The following is a 20,379-nucleotide window of genomic DNA, read 5'->3' on the forward strand; positions in this document are numbered from 1 at the left end:
GGATAGAGACCAGGAATGCTGCTAAACATCCTACAATGCACAGGACAGCCCTCCACAACAGTTATCCAGTCCTAAATGTCAATTGTGGCAAGGTCAAAAAACCCCGCCCAATGGGGATAATGCTTCTTCTAGAGAACAGTTGAAATTACATGATGTAAATCAAAGAGATAAAGAAAAACTATATTAAAACATGCATCAAAAACTACTTCGGTTTATTTTGTTTGTTTGTTTTTATTAAACCATCCAGATTCCCAAAGACTTTGCCTGCTTATTATTAGCCACTGACAAGAAATATGAAACCACATTATGCTTTTCTCACTGGCAATATAGCATGCAGCAATTACTTGGAGGTCTCCATGACCATTACTTAGCACTACAGATACAGAAGAAGCAATAATCTGATAAAAACTTGCAAACCCAGGAATTCTTTGGTGCTATCTTCTCTGTGTTCTCATAGTACATTTTGCTAAACTATAAAAGGAATTTATCATTTGCATGATGATCCTATTTATTCCTTCTTCACACACACATAAACACACACACACACACACACACACACACACACAAGTAGACTATCAACTCATAGGGAAGAGAGGAGTATTCTTCATCATTGTATTCTCTATGTAAAATGCTCTTTTTTTTTTCTTAGCCAGCTGACAAACTCCATATGTATATAAAATTCCTAGAGGATAACCTCTCAAATCTGCAAGCTGGACTCTGTCTGCTCAATGGTTCCACTTTATTTAGTGTATCAAACACTATATTGAAATTTTGTTTATGTTTCTGCAGGCTGCTCAAATTTAGCGTCCTCTTTTTATTTAACATTTCATTACTAGCTACTATTACAGTTCTTAGTATATTATATACTTTCGATCTCCCCCTCTCTCTCCAGAAAGAATTGGCAAGATATAAGGAGATTATTTTTTTTAATGACTGCATGATCAAAACTCACTTAATGGGTATATGATGAAAATGATGATTTTATAAAGCACCATATGCTGAGAAAAATTCTTCTGTTGTCACTTACCTGCATGTTAGCCTCCATTAGAATTAGAAACTGGTATATATTTAAATTGTTAATGTTATTTAACATTTATTATTTTATTACAAATCTACATTTTACTTTTCATTATAATTTTATAAATAACATGTACATAGTTTTTAATAAAGAATAGTATAATTCTTCCATACCAGATATTTACCCATTTTTAGAAGTAATCACTTTCACCTGTATTTCCTTTAAATATTTACTGTGGATATCGTGCATATTCTAAGAAACAGCCTTATTTTCTAAAATAAACAAGACTATTCCACATGCATTTCTGAAAACATTTTCATACTAAAATAATGTAGATCTTTGTACATCTGCATATACATAAAATTCATTTAATATTAAGGCTGCATAGGGTATTCTGTATATGTTTAAAGAGTCATTTACGTGAAACCTTTCTTATCATTGTACTTTAGGTGTTTTCAATTTGTGACCATTATGAACAATACTGCAAAGGGCACACTTTTACATATATCTATGCAAATCCATACGAGTGTACCTATAGAACAGATCTCTACAAGTAAAAACACAAATTCAAAAAAAATATATAGGTACCTCTATGTAAACTGTAATATCCTTTATAAGAGACAAGATATGGAAGCAACCTAAGTGTCCATCAGTAGATAAATGGATAAAGAACATGTGGTGTGTATATACACACGATGGAATATTAGTCATAAAAAAGATGAAATACTGTCATTTGCAATAACAGGGATGGATCTTGAAGATATTATGCTAAGTAAAATAAGTCAGACAGAATAGAACAAAAACCATGTGATTTCACTTCTTATGTGGAATCTAAAACAAAAAAAAAAAAAAAAAAAAAACCAGAACAGAACAAACTCATAGAAACAGACAACAGAATGGTGGATACCAGGTAGGAAGGGGGGTTATCAGAGAATAAAGGGGTTAAGTATATGGTAATAAATGGAACCTAGAGTTTTGGTGGCGAGTACGCTATGGTGTATACCGGTATTGAATTGTAATGTTGTACACCTGAATTTATATAATGTTATTAACCAATGATACCTCAATAAAAACAACAACAAAGTGTCCCTTACATAATAAAAATTAGACCCTGTCTGCCATGTCTGATATTACCACATATTTCAGTTCATCTTTTATCTTAGTAGGTTTAGCATTATTATTTGACATCTGTATCTTCAAATGTTTATTCGCTTAAATTCACGTTTTATTTTTTATTGGTTATTGGATTCATATCTTACATTAGAGTCTTTCATAACATTTTTTTTTTAATTAGCAGACTGAAAGTTTCCATTTTTGGAGGGTTTTTTTTTTTTTTTCATTTAAGACAAGAAATACTTTATTATTCAAACCCATCACAGAAATGGACAGGTTGGGTCTTCAACAAAGCATCGTATTTAAAGCATAGCCAGTAATCATATATGAGAGTATATAGCTCTACATACAGATTAACTGATTAGATCATAACTTTTCAATATTTAAAACAGAATAAGCTTCCCTATAAAAACACCACCTTTGTGACATTTTAACTTTAGTATTCCTCTTCTTCTTCTTCATCCTTTCTTTCAACAGAATCGTACCAACCTCCTTCTAATCCTTAAGGGCAGCCATGTCCTCACGGCCCTCAGAAAAACTGTCCTTCCTCCCTGCTCTCACGCACATGCCAGTGAACAAAGGCACACTTAGCATACATCAGGTCAAACTTGTGGTCTAGGTGAGCTTGCCCTTAGCAACGGCTGTGGTATTGCTCAGCACGTACACAGCTTGCTGTACTGTGGCTGTATCTCCGCCAGGTACCACAGTGGAAGGCTGGTAATTCATCCTACCTTTGAAGCCAGTGAGGCATCAGCCCATCAACTGGATGATACACTTGGTCTTGATGGTGGCAATGACAGTTTTGACAGCTTTGGGAACCACGTCTCCATGGTATAATAGACAGTAAGCCATGTATTTATCATGGCGAGTCACATTTTACCATCTGGTTGGCTGGCTCAAAGCACACATTGGTGATCTCCGCTACAGAAAGCTGTTCATGTAGGCTTTCTCAGCAGAGATGACGGGGGCACATGTGGCCAGAGGGAAGTGGATGCAGACATAGGGCACCAGGTTGGTCTGGAATTCTGTCAGATTAACATTCAGAGATCCATCAAACCTCAGGAAAGCAGTAATGGAGGATACAATTTGACGCATCAATCTATTCAGTTTAGTATAGGTTGGGTACTCAATATCAAGATTTCTACGACAGATGTCATAAATAGCTTCATTGTCAACCATGAAGGCACAATCAGAGTGCTCCAGGGTGGTATGGCTGGTGAGGATGGAGTTGTAGGGCTCAACTACAGCTGTAGAAACCTGAGGGGTTGGATAAATGGAGAACTCCAGCTTGGATTTCTTGCCACAATCAGCTGAGAGACATTCCATCAACAGGGAAGTGAAATCAGAACCAGTACCCTCACCAAAGCCATAAAAAACCAAGAAGCTTTGAAGACCCGTGCATTGGTCAGCCAGTTTCTGAATTCGGTCCAGGACAAGGCCAATGATCTCCTTGCCAATGGAGATCAGTAACTATGCGAGCATAGTTACTGGCAGCATCCTCCATGCCTGTGATGAGCTGCTCCGGGTGGAAGAGCTAGCAGTAGGTGCCATTGCGAACTTTATTTATGACTGTGGGTTCTAGGTCTACAAACATTGCCCTGGGCACATGTGTGCAAGCACCTGTCTCACTGAAGAAGGTATTGAAGGAGTCATATCTCTTCTCCCATGGCCTTGTCCCTTGGCATGTGGCCATCAGGCTAGATGCCATGTTCCAGGCAGTATAGCTCCCAGCAGGCATCACCAGTCTGAACACCAGCCTGGCCATCGTGGATGGAGATGCACTCACGTGTGGCCGCTGCTTTGTGGCTGCCAAGTTGATGGGTGAGGAAGAGGAGAGGTTGTTGCTTCTTACAGAGCTACTGTTAGATAGTTGAGGTAAGAGAACCTCCGTTTTTGGAGTTTGATCATGGATTTATTCACCGTTTATTTTGTCCTGAAGCATGGGAAAAAATACTGTCTTTCACATTGTCCAACATCATGAGCACACCTGGCCCTCCGTCTGAACTCCGCTCCTTAGCTCAGTTAGTGAAGCTGATTTCCACTCCAGAAAGCTCTCTTGGACAACTCCATTTGCCTCAGTGTCCACACTATCCATGTCACAGTTTTTTCAGCTTTTGGTAAACATAACTAAGCGGAACCTGTCCATCGTCTTTATTAACACTGTATACAGTTTTGTTTTGTTTTGTTTTCAAAAGCACATCCCTGTTGGACTTCCTAGGGATTAGATTTTGGTATAAATAATTAGCTATTCTCTTACTTTCAGGTGATTTAGGATAACTTTCCTCTTTATGATACTTGGCCATCTCTAAATCTTCTCTCTTAAACAAAAGGAAAATTATCATAATGTCAAATCTATTCAATCTCCTTTGATCCACTGATAAGAATTTGTACAGATACAATTGATTCTACAGTTGGTGGCGAGCAGGATTTAGAGATCTGAAATCAGCTGTTACTTACACCACAGGCAGAAAGGAAAATTGCTGTCATAGCGAAGTCGTTAGCATCATAGCAACATATTGGAAAGAGAAAAAAGTGATGATTTCACATAGTATTCCCAAATCAAGGCACTTAATAGAAAATGACATCGCTGTTTCTTATTTGATGCTGAAATCTTTCTCACTATTTCTTTGGATTTAGTATTAGGTTCAATTGTTTGCTTATTGTTCCATGTTAAAACCTAGAATTGGTCCAATTACCAATTCAGATTCAATGCATGTATCTGAGATTGAACTAAAGAGCTTAAATAGAAAGAGGTTTATTTTCTTAAAGAAGGGTTTGGGATTGGCAGGCCAGGGTGAATCATGAGGTCTGCTCCATCTCACTTAGCAAGAAGATTTCTATCTATGGTTGGAAGTGGCTGATGCATCTGCATTATAGGCGGCAAGAAAGGAAGATGGCAGTGGGTGAAATATGTGTGCCAGCAATGTCTTTTTGTCAGAAAACCTATATCTTTCCTGGAAGCTTCGCCCATTGTTCTCCACTTACATCTGACCAGCTAGAATTAAGTCACGTGTCCACTCCCAGATGAAAGGGAGTGATGAGAAGTAGACATTTAACTCTGTATAGGGTCACCCTGAACAAAACTGAGTTCTCTCAGTATCACAGAAGGGGAGACTGAATATTAGATAACTTACAGTATCTACCTAAAGGAAAGAGGCATAATCCTGTTATTTGTAAAAATGCCATATTTTTGTGTAAATGTGTATATCCAACAGAACACTAACTGCCTTAGATCAGCAGGTGCCTCATGTATCAGGACTACAACACTGTCTTCTAATTATTGCCTCTGCTTCCAGGTTCATCCCCCGAAATCTCTGACAATAGAAGCTGGAAAACTTTTATGTAAAATGCAACATGAAAAAATATTTTAGGCTTTGCAAATCAGTCTTCATTGTGACTACTCGACTCTGCCATCACAGTGACCAAAGTACCACAGGCAATATATCAATAAATGAGTGTGACTGTGTTCCAGTGAAACGTTTTTATAAAACAAACAGCAGGATGAATTTGTTTTCCCTGTCACTGTTTGATGATCACTACTCTACAATATTACTAGCTTTTTTTAATTCTAAAATCAGAGTCAATGCAAATATCGCCTATACTTAAGTACCAAATATAAAGTGAGTTTCTCCCTCCTCTAACTTTTATATCACCTTCTATAACATTCACATTCCATGTGCATTAGATGCTAATATAGTGATTTATGTATCTGTTTTCCCACAGTAATGAGTTCACACACACACACCCAATATAATTTCCAATATTCTGCCTATGGCTTGCCATACTCTTTCAATAGACTAATGCCTAGAACCACAAGAAGTAAAGACTTAAAACATACTCTGTTGTGTTCTTTTTCTCTATTACTTTCAGATATTAAGTATTTCTCCATTAACCACACTCATCTCAGTAAAAGAATTTAAGAATCCTAGCTATTTCCCATTCCTATCCTTTGACTTGTGCCTAAGTCCTCACACTACAGCCTCCACCGTGGTAATTCCTTTACACCTCATGGTTCTTAGATTGTACAGTATCTTTTAGCATCCTCAGATGTACTCATTTAGATTGAAGTCTGTGTTCACACACACACTCACATATATATATTTCAGAGTAGATTGCTGATTACTTTTTCCTGTCCTTATCTTTTTCTTTTTGATCTCTTTTCTGATTAATTTCATCTATTTTCAATTTTAACTATTTTCTAACATATTTTTTCTAGATAAGAGAATAATATACTTTTGGTGTCCTTCTTCAAATATTTCTTTCACTTAACTGACAGATGAACCATGTTTTGACGTAAGCTGTAAAAGGTATTCAATTGCTGACCAAAGTCAATATCTGATGTGATAAATATAATAATGCCAATACATATTTTTAGTAAGAATTTTTGTTAATCTAAAAGTTTTTATTTTTTTTCATTTTTTAGCTTTTAAGAACTTTCCCAGAACTTACATAGGTTTCTTATTCGATTAGCCGTTCCTAGAACTCAGAAAATCTATTAAACTTGTAAGTTTAGTGTACCTTTCACTTCAAGAAAATAATATTGTTCCTCACTTTTATCTGCTCTATTTTGCTCTCTGAGAACATATGGTAATTACACGATAAGTCTAATGAACATATCCTCTAAGTCAGTGGTCCCCAAACTTTTTGGCACCAGGGACCAGTGCTCCTATGAGAATCTCATGCATGATGATCTGAGGTGGAGCTGAGGCGGTGATGCTAACCCTAGGGAGCAGCTGTAAATACAGATGAAGCTTTGCTCTCTTGCCCACTGCTCACCTGCTGTGGCCTGGTTCCTAACAGGCCACCAGGCCCCGGGGTTTGGGGAACCCTGCTCTAAGTGCAATTTTTCCTCACAATTTTCATATTTTTGTACTTCTGCTCTGATTCTTAGCTACTTCTTTCCATTAAGTATATTCTCAAGTTCCAGAGCAGTAATTTTGGTCTTATGAGTGACCATCCATGCCTCAATCCATACATAAAGTTTTTTGTTGTTTACTTATTTATATAAAAAAAAATGTGGCTTTGAGTTACAGAAATCTCTTTGTAGTGTCCTTAAAACACTAGTTCTCTTATTATCTACTCTTTCTTGGTAGTGACTGCTCTGCCTAGTTTTTTTCTCTCTTGCACTTTGTCTGCTATGGTTATGGTTGTTTCCTGGCATTTCTTAGGGATCTTATGCAGCCCCTGGAACTCCTTACCAGCGGCATTCTCACAAGGATAGAATCATAGAGTTTTTTTGCTTTTGTCAGACAGAAGGAGGGAGGCAGATGGGCTATAAGTCCCTTGATCAAGTGCTGGGAGGAAGCCTGTTTAGAGTTTCTACACAAACTCTCAGCTGCCAGTGTTAAGGGCGTTCAGATTCTCAGTCTGCACTCATTTTTCCTCAGAGACCAATGAGCCTGAGTCTGGGCCTCCCCCAGGTCTCTGAGGCGGGTCCCTGTGTTCTACTCTGGTCCAGAGATAGCCAGTTTGATAATTGCTTTCTCCTCTGAGATTTTCTTCAAGAAGTACTTAGTGTCTCTTTCCAATCTGCTTCCCCAGCAGCTTCAGGAGCTACCTGCCTAGCTCAAGAGACCTAAAATAGGCTGGAATTGGGAAAGAAGAAACTACCATTTTCCATTAAAAAACCCTATGTATATAAGATAAAGGATGCTAACTAAACTTACTGTGGTGATCGCAGTAAGTTTAGAAATAAATTGTCATTATGCTATACACCTTAAAGTTATAGATTACTAGATGTCAGTCACAGCTCAATAAAACTAAAAACGTTTCCAAAAATATTTTTATGTATATATCCAATATACAGTGATTTGATTAATGATGATAATAACCTTAATGTAAAATCACACTCATATATACACAGGAAACTTAAAGATATGCAATCTTTACTCGAAAAATGTGGTCTAAATCCAAGTTTAAAGACTCATAAAATAGTAAAAAATTATTATGATAGCTGAACTTAACTACACTTAGAAATTCATCATATGAGATAAAAACTAAGTAAAAGAGCTGGATCACAGATATTAGCAAGAGGCAGGAAAGGCCCAGATCATCAGGGTGACTGAAGACCTAGATTACAACTTATTAAATGCAATGTAAGCTCTGCACTCAGAAGAATCTAGATTCAATTTCTTCATGGTCATTTTCTAAATATGTGAATTGGGAATGTTACTTAAGTATTGTATGCCAGTTTTATATCTTTAAAGTAGTATTCAAAATACTTTGCAAAGTTGTGGTATATTTAAAAGTAAATAAAATATGCAAATGCTTAGGAGAATGTGAAAATTTTAATTGCTTAATGTGGCTATTACTTGTACTATTAATACTATTATAATTAGGTAATAAACTGCAAGTTTAAAAGACATAGCAATAGATTTCCAACATTATACTGTCTTTCTTTATCTATGAAAATTTTCTCTTTGAATGTGTTTGTATGTTCTTTACAATATGCATAAAATATTTATGTGGTCAAAAACACATGTCAATTAAACAAGAATTCTAGGTCTTTTCTGATTTATGATAGTTTTCTTTTGATATGAAACCATTACTTACACTTATAAGTTCAGAAATTAATTTTAATAAACATTGGAATAGTTTGAACTAATATTCTTTAATAGTTTAGGCCATAGAAAATTATTGAAATTTCTGGGACTATTTCAAATTTCTCCATATTGACACAAAAAAATTAAAATCTTGTCTTCAAAAGATGATTTTTGATTCTCAAAATACATTAAGTCAAAGTATAAAAATGATTTTCCTTACCCATATCTGACATTTCGGGCACAGTGACAATATACGGTCCATCTGTGAACTTCGGAGCATTGTCATTGATGTCTTGCACTTTGATGATGAACTCAGACTCAGGCTCAAGAGGTTTGTTTGTTCGTCTGTCAATAGCCTGGGCATGAAGCACATAGTGGGTCTTCTGCTCTCTGTCTAGGCTTTTCGTTGAGTGGATGTCTCCAGTGGTATCATCAATGATAAATATAGTCCCAGCACCTTCTCCAGTAAGGATATACTTGACAGACCCATCACCTTTGTCAGAATTGGAGTGCAGCTATAAAATAGAAATGAAATAATTTCACATGCAATTATATTTCAGCCTTGCATGGTATTCTTTGAAAATTGCCTATGTATAATTCAATATTTAGTTTGATTATGACTTTTCGATGTCCTGTATTTTATTAGAATCATTTATTTTTTCTGAAAATTTTCTCTATATGCTGTTTATATGAATATTTTTATTATGATGTGTAAAATAATCCAATTATTGATTTAAGAGAAAATAATAAGTAATACTTATTAATAGCAAAAACAACAGCCCTTGGTGTCATTCTACTAAAAGAATATTTTACTAACTACATGGAATAGAATTGGAAAAATAAATTACCAGTAAATCACTTGTAGAGATACTGTTTTCATACTTGTAGTAAAAATGCATTAAAAAAAAATTTAATTGTTTGGCATTCTATTTTAATGTTAAAATTAAAAAAAAATGTATGGTAGGACAAATTGAAATACAAATTAATTATTAAAATATCCACAAAAGAGGCCTTTGTTTGTCACAGAGGTATTAACTTTATAATTTAAAATTTTTTTCTAATTAATCATTACACTTAAAATTCAAAAACAAAACAAAACTGTGGTAGAATATTTCCTTTCCTTAAAGATTATAAAAAATTTAAAAATTTAAAGAGTAGTAAAGATTTAATCAATAAGTAGACTCTGATTCTTAATTAATTGAGATACACTAGTAAATTGTCATTTATTAAAATGATGAATATCCTTTGAACAGATTTTAGAATAGCAACATTTCAGCAAAGAAGAGTTCTTTAATAAGAGTGATAAATAAGATTAAGATGATTTTAAATTTCCTTTTTGTTATTTACATATGAGTAAATGCTTTTCAACTGTATAGTTCATATTTAATATTCTACTATAAATTACAATGTCAAAATTCAGTTAAATATTTTCATAAGTGTCACTACTATATTTCTAGCTAGAAACAACAGCAGTATTTTCTCATATCACAACAATATATTTGAAGAATTCTTTCTCCCAAGAGATATGGACAGTAATCCTTCCTATGAAACCTTTTGGTCACTTAACCTACACTACTTACCTTTTTCTCACTTCTGACCTTGGACACACTGAAAAAATATAACCTGTTCATATAGCATTTTGATTCCCTGCCATAGTAAAGTGAAAATTTTGAAAGTTTATTTTAAAATCTCTGAACTCTTAGAATACTTTTTTTAAAAAAGATAAAATACAGAAAAATACAATACAATATGAGGAAAGGACAATTTTTATAGAAAAAAACAACTGAAACATAAATCATAGGACATCAGAAATAATTTTACTTCTTTCTTGAAAACACATAAGACATAAATAGGAATACACTTTTAATGAAAATCACTCAGCAAAATTTAACAACTCATTTCAAAACTGCTTTGGGGGAGCTTTTATAAAAGGAAGCAAAATACATTAGGAAAATATAAAAATAACATAGCTTTCAAAGATTCATACTTCATTAAAAATTTAACTACAAACGGAGAATACAGATTGCATGGAGATAGTTGCATGCATGTATGAAAATGTATTTATTTCTTTATGTCTGTTGACATATCATTTTAGCACCTAGAAGAAAAGATTTATGATTTATGAAGTGGATACCTACAAAATACTGATAGGCAGCCTGTTTTGTATTCTCCCAAAAAGTATCAATTCATTACCAAAACATAGCAAAGTAAAGCAACAAATTCATTCAACAAATGTTTTTAGGACCTTTTCTAGAACACTCTTCTTATTAAGTCAATAAGAGGTAGATCATTTTATTAGCTATTGTATAGTACATATAAATTATAAATCTATATTATACATACACACATATATATGTGTATATACATACATATGTATACATCTAATTAACTAAAAACACTTTGGGGGAAAAATTGTGACTTCTAACAACTAATTTCAGAAAGACAACAATAGTTGTAATCAAGTCTTATCTTCAGGACATAGTCACATATTCTTTTATGTTTTTAGTGAGGTTAACCTGATATTATTTAGTTTTGGATTAAAAGTTCTTATAAAGAAGAAAGGGCTTATCTATGTAGACCATCAACAGAGGTTAAAATAAATAGTAAACTTGTCAATCTACAGAATCTATTAAAAAGATTATATACTCTATTCTTTATGTACATTTTGTTAAGTAATTCAAATAAAAGAAAAATTCCAGTAATTTTATTGATTTATATTTTAAGATTTGGACCTGGTTCTATAATAAAAGGTTTTAGAATTAATAAATCACTTAGTCTAAATGTTTCAGAAGTTATATTCGATTTGAAAATAGACATGCAATACAATCAGTGAATTGGAATTTAGAAGTATCTATATTGTTGAATAACATTGTGTTATATAAAAATATTATAAAATATATTTGAATTATATTAGTTGATAATACACAGTTTGAGTGTTTAAATAATGTAGATCATCATTTTATTAATAGATTATTTACTCTCTCAGCTGGCCTGGTTGAGACTTGAAAGGATTGGTTCCATGAAACACTAATGGGAAACCAACTAAGTTGCATTTGGTCAATTGATTAGTAGTTTATATGATTATGTCAATAATCACTTGTGAAGCAAACAAGTTATGCACTCTCAGGACTACCTCTTCTATATCATATCTGTTCTCAAATATCCAATTTTTTTTGCAACATATGATCTGCAACAGAGATGCCTGAGAGAAACGTTGGCTATATTGTGTTGTTTTCCTTAGTAAGTGGGTTTTAAGATCCTGGAAGGGCACATCTTTTATATCAGATTTTGTAAGGCAGGAAATGATGACTGAGTGAATGAATGCATGAATGAATGGAATTGGTGAGGAGTAATGCTAATATCAGAGACAGAACTCTTAAAACAGAAAGAAAGCTCATCAATACAGATAATCACAATAGAAACGTGTTATCTTTGAATGTTGTCAACCATATGATTTCACTCATAGGTGGTATGTAAAACTAAAAGTAACAAATGAACAAGACAAACAAAAACTCATTGACACAGACAACAGTTTAGTGGGTACCAGAGGGAAAGGGGAAGTGGAGAGGTAGATATGAGTAAAGGAGGTCAAATATGATGACAGAGATTTGACTTTGAGTGGTGAACACGCAATGCAAAATACATATGACATATTATTGAATTGTACACTTGAAACATATAATTGTATTAACCAAAGTTGCCCCAATGAATTTAATGATAATAATAAAATAATGATGATAATAATAAAAATACAAGTAAAATCTGAAAAAAAATCAGAGTAGAGCATATAAAGTAGAAATTCTCTGGTTATATACAAGATATTGATTTAGTAACCAGTAAAATTGCATTGTAAATTTAGGTAGTATATTATTTAAGAGATATTTTTGACATTTTTACATTAAATATGTAAAAATACTTGGAAGATAATTGATTTTAGTCACATACAATGAACACTCTTTAGCAGACAGTTTAGAAATACCACAAAAAGAGCAGTAGCAGGGTCTTATCATAACACACATTGGTGGGAATATACTTTTAGAGTCATGGATTTTACAAAATGAGTGATATTTTTATGCTGAAGGACAGATGTTGCTCAAAAAGAAGAATAGATAATCCCTGTGTGTCTGATCACATAAAAAAGCAGGGTTAATTAACTGCACTTTAGAGACTAGAAAAGGCGAGGAGAATGAAGGAAGAGAGAGAAAAAAAATGTAGTTACCCAAGTAAAGCAAAATGAATATTTCTCTGGCATTACTTCAATAAATTGACTCTTTCTCGATGTTAAGTAGTAACCTATGGCACTTAGAAAGCCAATGTGACTCACATGAGTTCCTCCAAGAAAACTATTCACCCTAGAACACATTAGGGTCAGGACAAAAAAACATATATAGCTTTTACTCTAATACAGAATTCTTCACAAAGATAATATTCTATCCCTGGGGGAAGAATAACTGTAAAAGGTTAAGAACATGGTGGCAGAACAATTAATTTAAAAAGTTGCTTTTAGTTAGGACTTTAAGCTATGCTAAAATGATAGGTCACTGACTTAAAATTATAGAATTTTGAACTACAAAATTTATCTACATTTTTATGAGTAGGAAATTTATATTTACAACATTCCAGTAGAAGCCAGATATAAAGTCATAAATATCATATACTAATCCCATTATTATCACTTTCTCCAACACATAAAACACAATTAATACAATGTGAAGATCATAGGAAAGATATGTCATTGGAACTTATTATGTATTCTTCATTCCAGAATGTGTTATATTTTAAACTGTGAAACAAAACTCAACTGAACTATTAATAAGTGGTTGATGTGAAAAAAAATACTAATCAAATAATACGTTTCTTGATCACTAACACATGAGTCTCTTTGTGTAAGAAAAATACATAACCATTAGTTTTAACTTTGTATCAATTAATATGTAAAATGTTATGGCAAAAATGGTATCAATAAAGTACTTTGTTCCACCATAAAGCTAACATTAGTCAATTAAAAGGTTAATAAACTAGATGAGGGTAAGGGAATAGGTATACAGTTGTTTTGCTAGAAACATCAGAGGTCTTTGTCAAATATGTATAGTTCTGTTTGGTTTCAGTTTTTAGCTTTTAATTTCTTTACAAGTATTATTAGACAGAAGAAAACTTGTGATTGACCAGAAGGAGGGCATAAAGAGCAGGAAGCAGCACTAGTTTGAATATGATATACCCTGAATCCAAGATTGAGAATATTAATGTGTGTGTGTGTGTGTGTGTGTGTGTGTGTGTGTGTGTGTGTGTGTGTGTGTTCGTGTTACATACCACTGAGTTGGTTCCAACTCTTGGCAACCCTATCAATGAGTAATGTCCACAATATCCTGTCCTCCACAACTCTGCTTAACCCCAGCAGACTCATGCCTACTATGGAGTCCATCCATCTCTTATTTGGGCTTCCTCTTTTCCTGATGCTTTCTATTTTTTCCAGCACCAGTTATTTTATAAAGAACCCTGATTCTCATGTTGCAACAAAAATAGGACAGCTTCAGTGTTATCATTTTTCACCTCTAATGATGTTTCAATCTTAATTCACTCTAGGGTCCACTTGTTCATCTTTCTGGTGTTTCAGGGTATCTGCACAGCTCTCCTCCAACAGCATATTTCAAACACATCATTTCCCCCCCCGCCCCATTAGCCTTCTTACTGTCACACTTTCATATCTGTACAGTGTAATTGAGAGAACAGAGTATGGATGATCTTAGCCGTGGTTTCTAATGGTATAAGATGAAAAATTGTAAAATATCTCTAAATTTTGAAGTTGCCATAATTCCATTCCAATCAGCTTTACTTTTGAGAGTCCCACTAGGTGTGCCAAATACTTGGACACTGCAGGAGGCAATCAGTAGTTGAGAATTTCACTATTAATTGTTGGGATGCCTCAAAAAAGAGATCAATTGATTAAATTTGGAATGAGATATATAAGGCACAAAAGTACCTATTCTCTATAAAAAATAATGCCTACTTTTATCTCTCAATCAAAATCTATTTGAAAAAAAAAAGATGGCTCTGGCAGTTACATTTTTAAAAAACTCCAGAGCACACTAAACGTTATTAAATTCCAGAAAATTACTGTCCCAAACCCATTCAAGTGTGTCGTGATTTCATCTCCATTAAAACTCTGTCATTTTTGTTTATTTTAACTCTTTCCTTTGGAAAATTCATTTGACAATAAAATATATCATTGTTTGATTCAGCAATCACTTTTAGGAGCCTGTCCATCTAACATATAGTTTGAGAGTGCCCACCACATGTTGTTCATGATGCTCAGTGATGGGGCATCAAGAACAAGCAGTGAGATCCCAGCGCTGGTAAAGTCCACACTGATTGTAGTGGGGAGAAGCAGCCAGGAATCAGAAAACAATATTGAAAAAAGAACAAAGTGGGAAGACTGGATATTCTACATTTTGAAACTTACTACCAAGCTACAGTGATCAATTCCATGTGGTTCTGGGATAAGGATAAACATATAAATCAATGAAATAGACATGAAAGCTCAGAAATAAACTCATACTTTTATGGTCAATTGAGTTGCAATAGATGCAAAGATCATTTAATGGAGGAAGGAATAAACTTCCCAAGAAATTTTGAAGAGACAACAGGGTAGCTATATATATGCAAAAGAATAAATTGCATCCCAAGCTGACTTCATATACAAAAATCAATTCAAAGTGAATTAAAAAAAAAAAAAAAGTCCTAAGTGTAAGAACTAAAACTATGAATATCTTAGAAAAAAACAAATTTTCTAAAAAAATTTTAGAAAAAAAGCAAATTTTGTAGCAGTACACTTGGCAATGCTTTCTTGAATTGACACCAGAAGCATAAGCAACCAAAATAGTATATAAGTTGAACTTTATGAACATTAAAAACTCTTGTGTTTCAAAGCATACTTTCAAGAAAGTGAAAAGAAAATTCACAGAGTGGGAGAAAATATTTGCAAACTATATATCAAAGAAGGGTATTGTATTAAGAATTTATAAATACATTTAACAATAAAAGACAAATAGGCTAATTGAAAATGGACAAAGAATTTAAATACACATTTCTCAAAAGAAGATATATGGATAACTGATAAGAATATGAAAAAGTGATATTAAAAGAAGATATATGGATATATGGAATTCCTTAGGGAAATGCAAATTAAAACCTCAAGCTATCACATCCATAAGGAGCTCTAAATATTTTTAAAGAAAATAGAAAAAAGCATGTGAATTTCAAGAATGGTTCTAATGTAACTCAGTAATTAATGTAACTTAATGTAATTTACTCAGTACAAATTCTTCAAAAATTCTAGGAAAGGAGGCTGATGAATCTTCAAAATTCCAATAGCAAGATGTAAGCTAAGAAAGCTACTCAGGTGCAAATATATCCTGACTTTAAAGTAAAAAAGTGTAACGATGATGCAGACTGCAGAAGGAAAGAGTCGAAAGGGTGGAGTGAAAATGTAAATTACTCCTACATCCTGTGACCTAATCAAGGAACTTGTAAGATTTACCTGACTGAATTGCAAAATTTTTAGGAACCATTGTTCCTTTGTTTCTCCAATTTTACCCTCTTTGAATATACATGTTTTATGCCTATCCGACCATGTGTGTTTGATGTGCAAATAACGTCTTCATAATTTTGCAGAATTAAAGACCAAGAAAGACTATATTCAAGGTTATAGTTTATGCCTAAAGACCTATACCCAAAGAGCCTCAACCACACCTAGACTTGAATTGGATGATGAGATTCTGGAGTTTGAGCTAACACTATAAAGGGATCACGCTTGTGAGGACCCTGGGTGGGGATAAGTATATTTGATGGGAGGAATATGAATCACCCCGAGGAAGACTAGGATAGGTAGCTAGCTATTGGAATTACCCATAATGATTACTGTCTCTTGCTGTTTCCATACATATGTAACTTCCTTTCCTTGAGTTAGGGTAGGACACAGTAACATTAATTAGACAAAAGCACAGGGTTATCATTTTCAAAAATAGGTTAAAAGACGTTGACTTTAGTCATGTTTGCCTGCTCTTGTTACCTATAACTCTCTGTTGCTCTCTTTCTTTCCTGGAGTTCTGAGGGAAGCAAGTTGCCATGCGTGAGAATTTCTATGAAGAAGCTCGCATGGCAGGAAACTGATGACTCTAGTGTGGACCTGAGACATGCTAACAGACATGTGAGTGAATCTGAGCATGGATTTTCTGCAAAATTTAGACTTGAGATGATTACAGCCCCAACAGATAACTTGATCATAGCCTCATGAGACATTCTGATTCAGAGACACCCACAGAAGACATGTCTGAATTCCTGAACCACAGAAATTATGAGATCGTAAATATTTGTTGCTTTAAGCCACTGAATATTTGGGGAATAGTGATGCCTAAGTTGGTTTCTCAAAACAGTATGCTAAATGAAAAAAGCCAAACACAGAAAAAGCACATATGTTTTGGTTCCATATGTATAAATGTATAGACCAGAAAATCTAAACTGGAGAGATTAAATCAGACGTTGTTAGGATTAGGGGTGCAAGTGATTGCCTGCAATATTTTTGTTATCTTTATGAAGATGGTTTACAGAGTTTTCAAATGTCTTCAAAGTATGTACTTTTTATATGTTGAATATATGTCATGTAAAGTGTACCTCTTTTTTAGTGTTAATAATTATGAATACCAAATTACTTAAGCATCAAAGTATACTGCAATGGCTGCTATATAAATACATAATTATCAATATAGTATCCCTGCAGTTGAGCTTACAGACTAAAATGAAATGCAAAAAGAATGCTATAAGTCTACATTTCTTTAGAATTGGCTATTTTGGCAAAGAAGCAAGGCAAAATGAACTATCATTTCAAGTACAATGTTAATAAGGCTTTGAACATGAGCCAAAGAATGTTTTACTTGTACCCAGACATTTCTCCCATTTATATTAGGCTTGGTAAAAATAGAGCATGTACATATTCTATAAGAACAATGAATTATTTCAAATTGCTTTGTAGGACTTGAAACCAGATTTGAAAATGAAAAGTATGCCATCATATACCTTAGTCGATAAAGAAATATTCAGATTATTATTCATTCTGTATTGCCTTTGTGGGATTTGCTTAGATAATCTTTCTTTAAGATGTCCCTTTCATCACTTATAAAATTAGGGTCTTATAATTAATCAAGATCTTGAGGAAACTAGAGTGATAGGACCTAATTGTCACTTTTTTGCTACCCCAAATCCCTACATTTATTTTGCACTTAATATATCCCTCTCAAATGTCCATGTCTTAATCCAGAGAACCTATCAATTTTATTTAACATGAAAAAAATGAACATTGCACACACGAAAAAAATGAAGGGAAAATAATTAATTCTAGATTATCCCATTGCGCTCAATGTAATCACAAGTGCTTTTGTAAGAGAAAAAAGCAGGCAGGAGAGTCAGAGAAAAGGTATGATTTAGAGAAGCAGAGATGACAGGGAGGAAGGGCAAGAGATGGAGGGAGAGAGAAAGAGGATTTGATAGATTTGATTTGAAGACGTTATTCTGCTTTCCTTAAAGACTGAAGAACTGGCTATAAACCAAGAAAAGCAGGCAGTTTCTAGAAGCTTAAAATATCCTCCCCTAGAGCCTCCAGAAGGAATGCAGCCATTTCGACACCTTGATTTTAGGACTTGTGAATTCTAGAGCTGTAAGTAAATAAATTTGTGCTATTTAAGCCATAAAATGTATGATAACTTGTTATAGCAGTATTAGAAAAATTATATAGTTTTTGTTACATATATGATACATTTTATATGATATATTTTAGCATGTATCATATATCCTGCTAAAAATTGACATATAGTTTATAGTAATTCTATGAGGTAGCTATTACTATTGTCCCCATATTTTTAAATGAACATATTGAATCTCATTATTAGTTAATTTGCCCATGGCTACCAAGCTATTAAGAGAAGTTGGACTTAAACCCCTCTAAGTTTAACTTCAGCACCTGGACTCATATTTTAGTCAAATGACACATTGCAGATATACAAACACAGTTACTGAAAAGTTTAAATGTACAAAACTGTAGATACATTTCACATCATCTGCAACAGTCAAACATTAAATCAACATTTAAGAGAACAGCAGACAAATGTCCACATGTATACACACATATTAAAAAAAGAGAAAGAGAAAAACAAATAAAGAACTTTCTGGAGAGATATTTAGAAACCTTTCCCTACACAACAAGATCCAGGGTATTAATCACTTGAAGATAATGCTTGTCTTCAAGAATTCTTTCAAGACAACATGAGTTTCAGATGGTGGAGAAGTGATAAGAAGCTAAAGCATAGAAAAATGTCTGAATTTCAGACCCTAGCAGCTAGGGCTCAGAATTCTTGGAGTCTGGATGGGACTATCTGAGTGTCAAAGTGGTGCCCAGAGGCAAGGAGGAGGATGCTAGAAGGCAGGGCTGGAGCAACAGTGAATGGGAGAAGTCAGTAGCCAGAAGGGACAATAAGCCACAATGGACTAACATGTGGATTCCCGTGACAAACTAGACTGTGAAGATGAGGATGTTTGGAATGGTTACTACACTAGTTCTTTGCTAAAATTATAGGGAGGGTGTTAAGTTGAAGCATTCAGGGAGAGTGAGGCAAGCCCCAATTACCAGCTGAAACAGAGGCACACACTCTATAGAATAAAGTTTCACCAAGCAGGGCCCACAGGAATACTACCCATAAAAACTAAGCATGTCCTCACAACAAAAGATATGAAGCACATGAAAAGGCAGACCATCACAAGTGAGAATCAAAGCTGAGAAACAACTGATTTTTAATGATCAAAAACTGCAGATGTGCATACTACAGAAAAATTATACTGCATACAAAATAATTAGAGAAAAAAAGGATACCATTACAAAGATGCTTGAATGATAAGAAACCGTCAAGAAACAGAAGACATTTAAAAAAATTACCATCTGGAAAAGAAAAATATTACATGAATAAAATTTTTAGTGGATGAATTAAACAGTAGATTTGACATAATAGAGGAAATAAAAGTGAACTGAAAGGTAATGGTATAATGAGTTGTATCAAAGTGGGAGGAAAAGTGAGTTTTCTATCTCCCAAATGTATCCTTATTTCTGGAAATCACTAAAGGGCCAGCATTATGTATCAGATTTTAGGAGACTTACCATTTATGCAGAGGAGGAGGACTTATTGACTAGAGTAGGAATTGAGATAGATGCAAAGCATGGGAAACTATCTATTTCTTATGTATTTAAATGATCTGTTCATAGGTACTCGACTCGATACTGAAGAAAAAAGAAGAAAAACAATGAAGAAAAAGAGGAATAGATAGAGAGAGGGAGAGAAAAAGGAGGGAGAGAGGGGAAAAATTCATTAAGGAACCCATGACAATACTATAGTCAAATTAAAAATGAGGGGAAAAAATGGAGTAACAAACAGTGTTACATTGTCGGTGGGCTATTTTAGAAATCGAGTAGATATAGAATAGTTGGGTTATAGCCACATAAAGTAAGCCCATTGACTTTTATCTTATGTAACAACAAGCTATTATTTTTTTTCTTGATTCAGTGATACCGTATTAAAATATGACTGTATGTGTGGGTGTTTTGGAATATGACATCTTTATAGTATTGAACAATGTAAATATCCTATAATTTCTATGTCTCACTTG

At 33.8% G+C, this 20,379-nt stretch overlaps 1 protein-coding gene and 1 pseudogene across 1 annotated transcript in view; both read right to left on the bottom strand.

Moving 5' to 3' along the window:
* CDH18 (cadherin 18) overlaps positions 1 to 20,379 on the bottom strand; it is a 272,418-nt gene that overhangs the window by 198,986 nt on the left and 53,053 nt on the right. The window contains exon 2 of the mRNA XM_023528488.1: positions 8,894 to 9,188. Coding sequence (XP_023384256.1) covers positions 8,894 to 9,188 — 295 coding nt within the window. The remainder of the gene's footprint in view (positions 1 to 8,893; positions 9,189 to 20,379) is intronic.
* LOC105289707 lies at positions 2,568 to 4,226 on the bottom strand (annotated as a pseudogene).

This window comes from Pteropus vampyrus, unplaced genomic scaffold, assembly GCF_000151845.1.
Source record: "Pteropus vampyrus isolate Shadow unplaced genomic scaffold, Pvam_2.0 Scaffold27, whole genome shotgun sequence".
Taxonomy (NCBI): domain Eukaryota; kingdom Metazoa; phylum Chordata; class Mammalia; order Chiroptera; family Pteropodidae; genus Pteropus; species Pteropus vampyrus.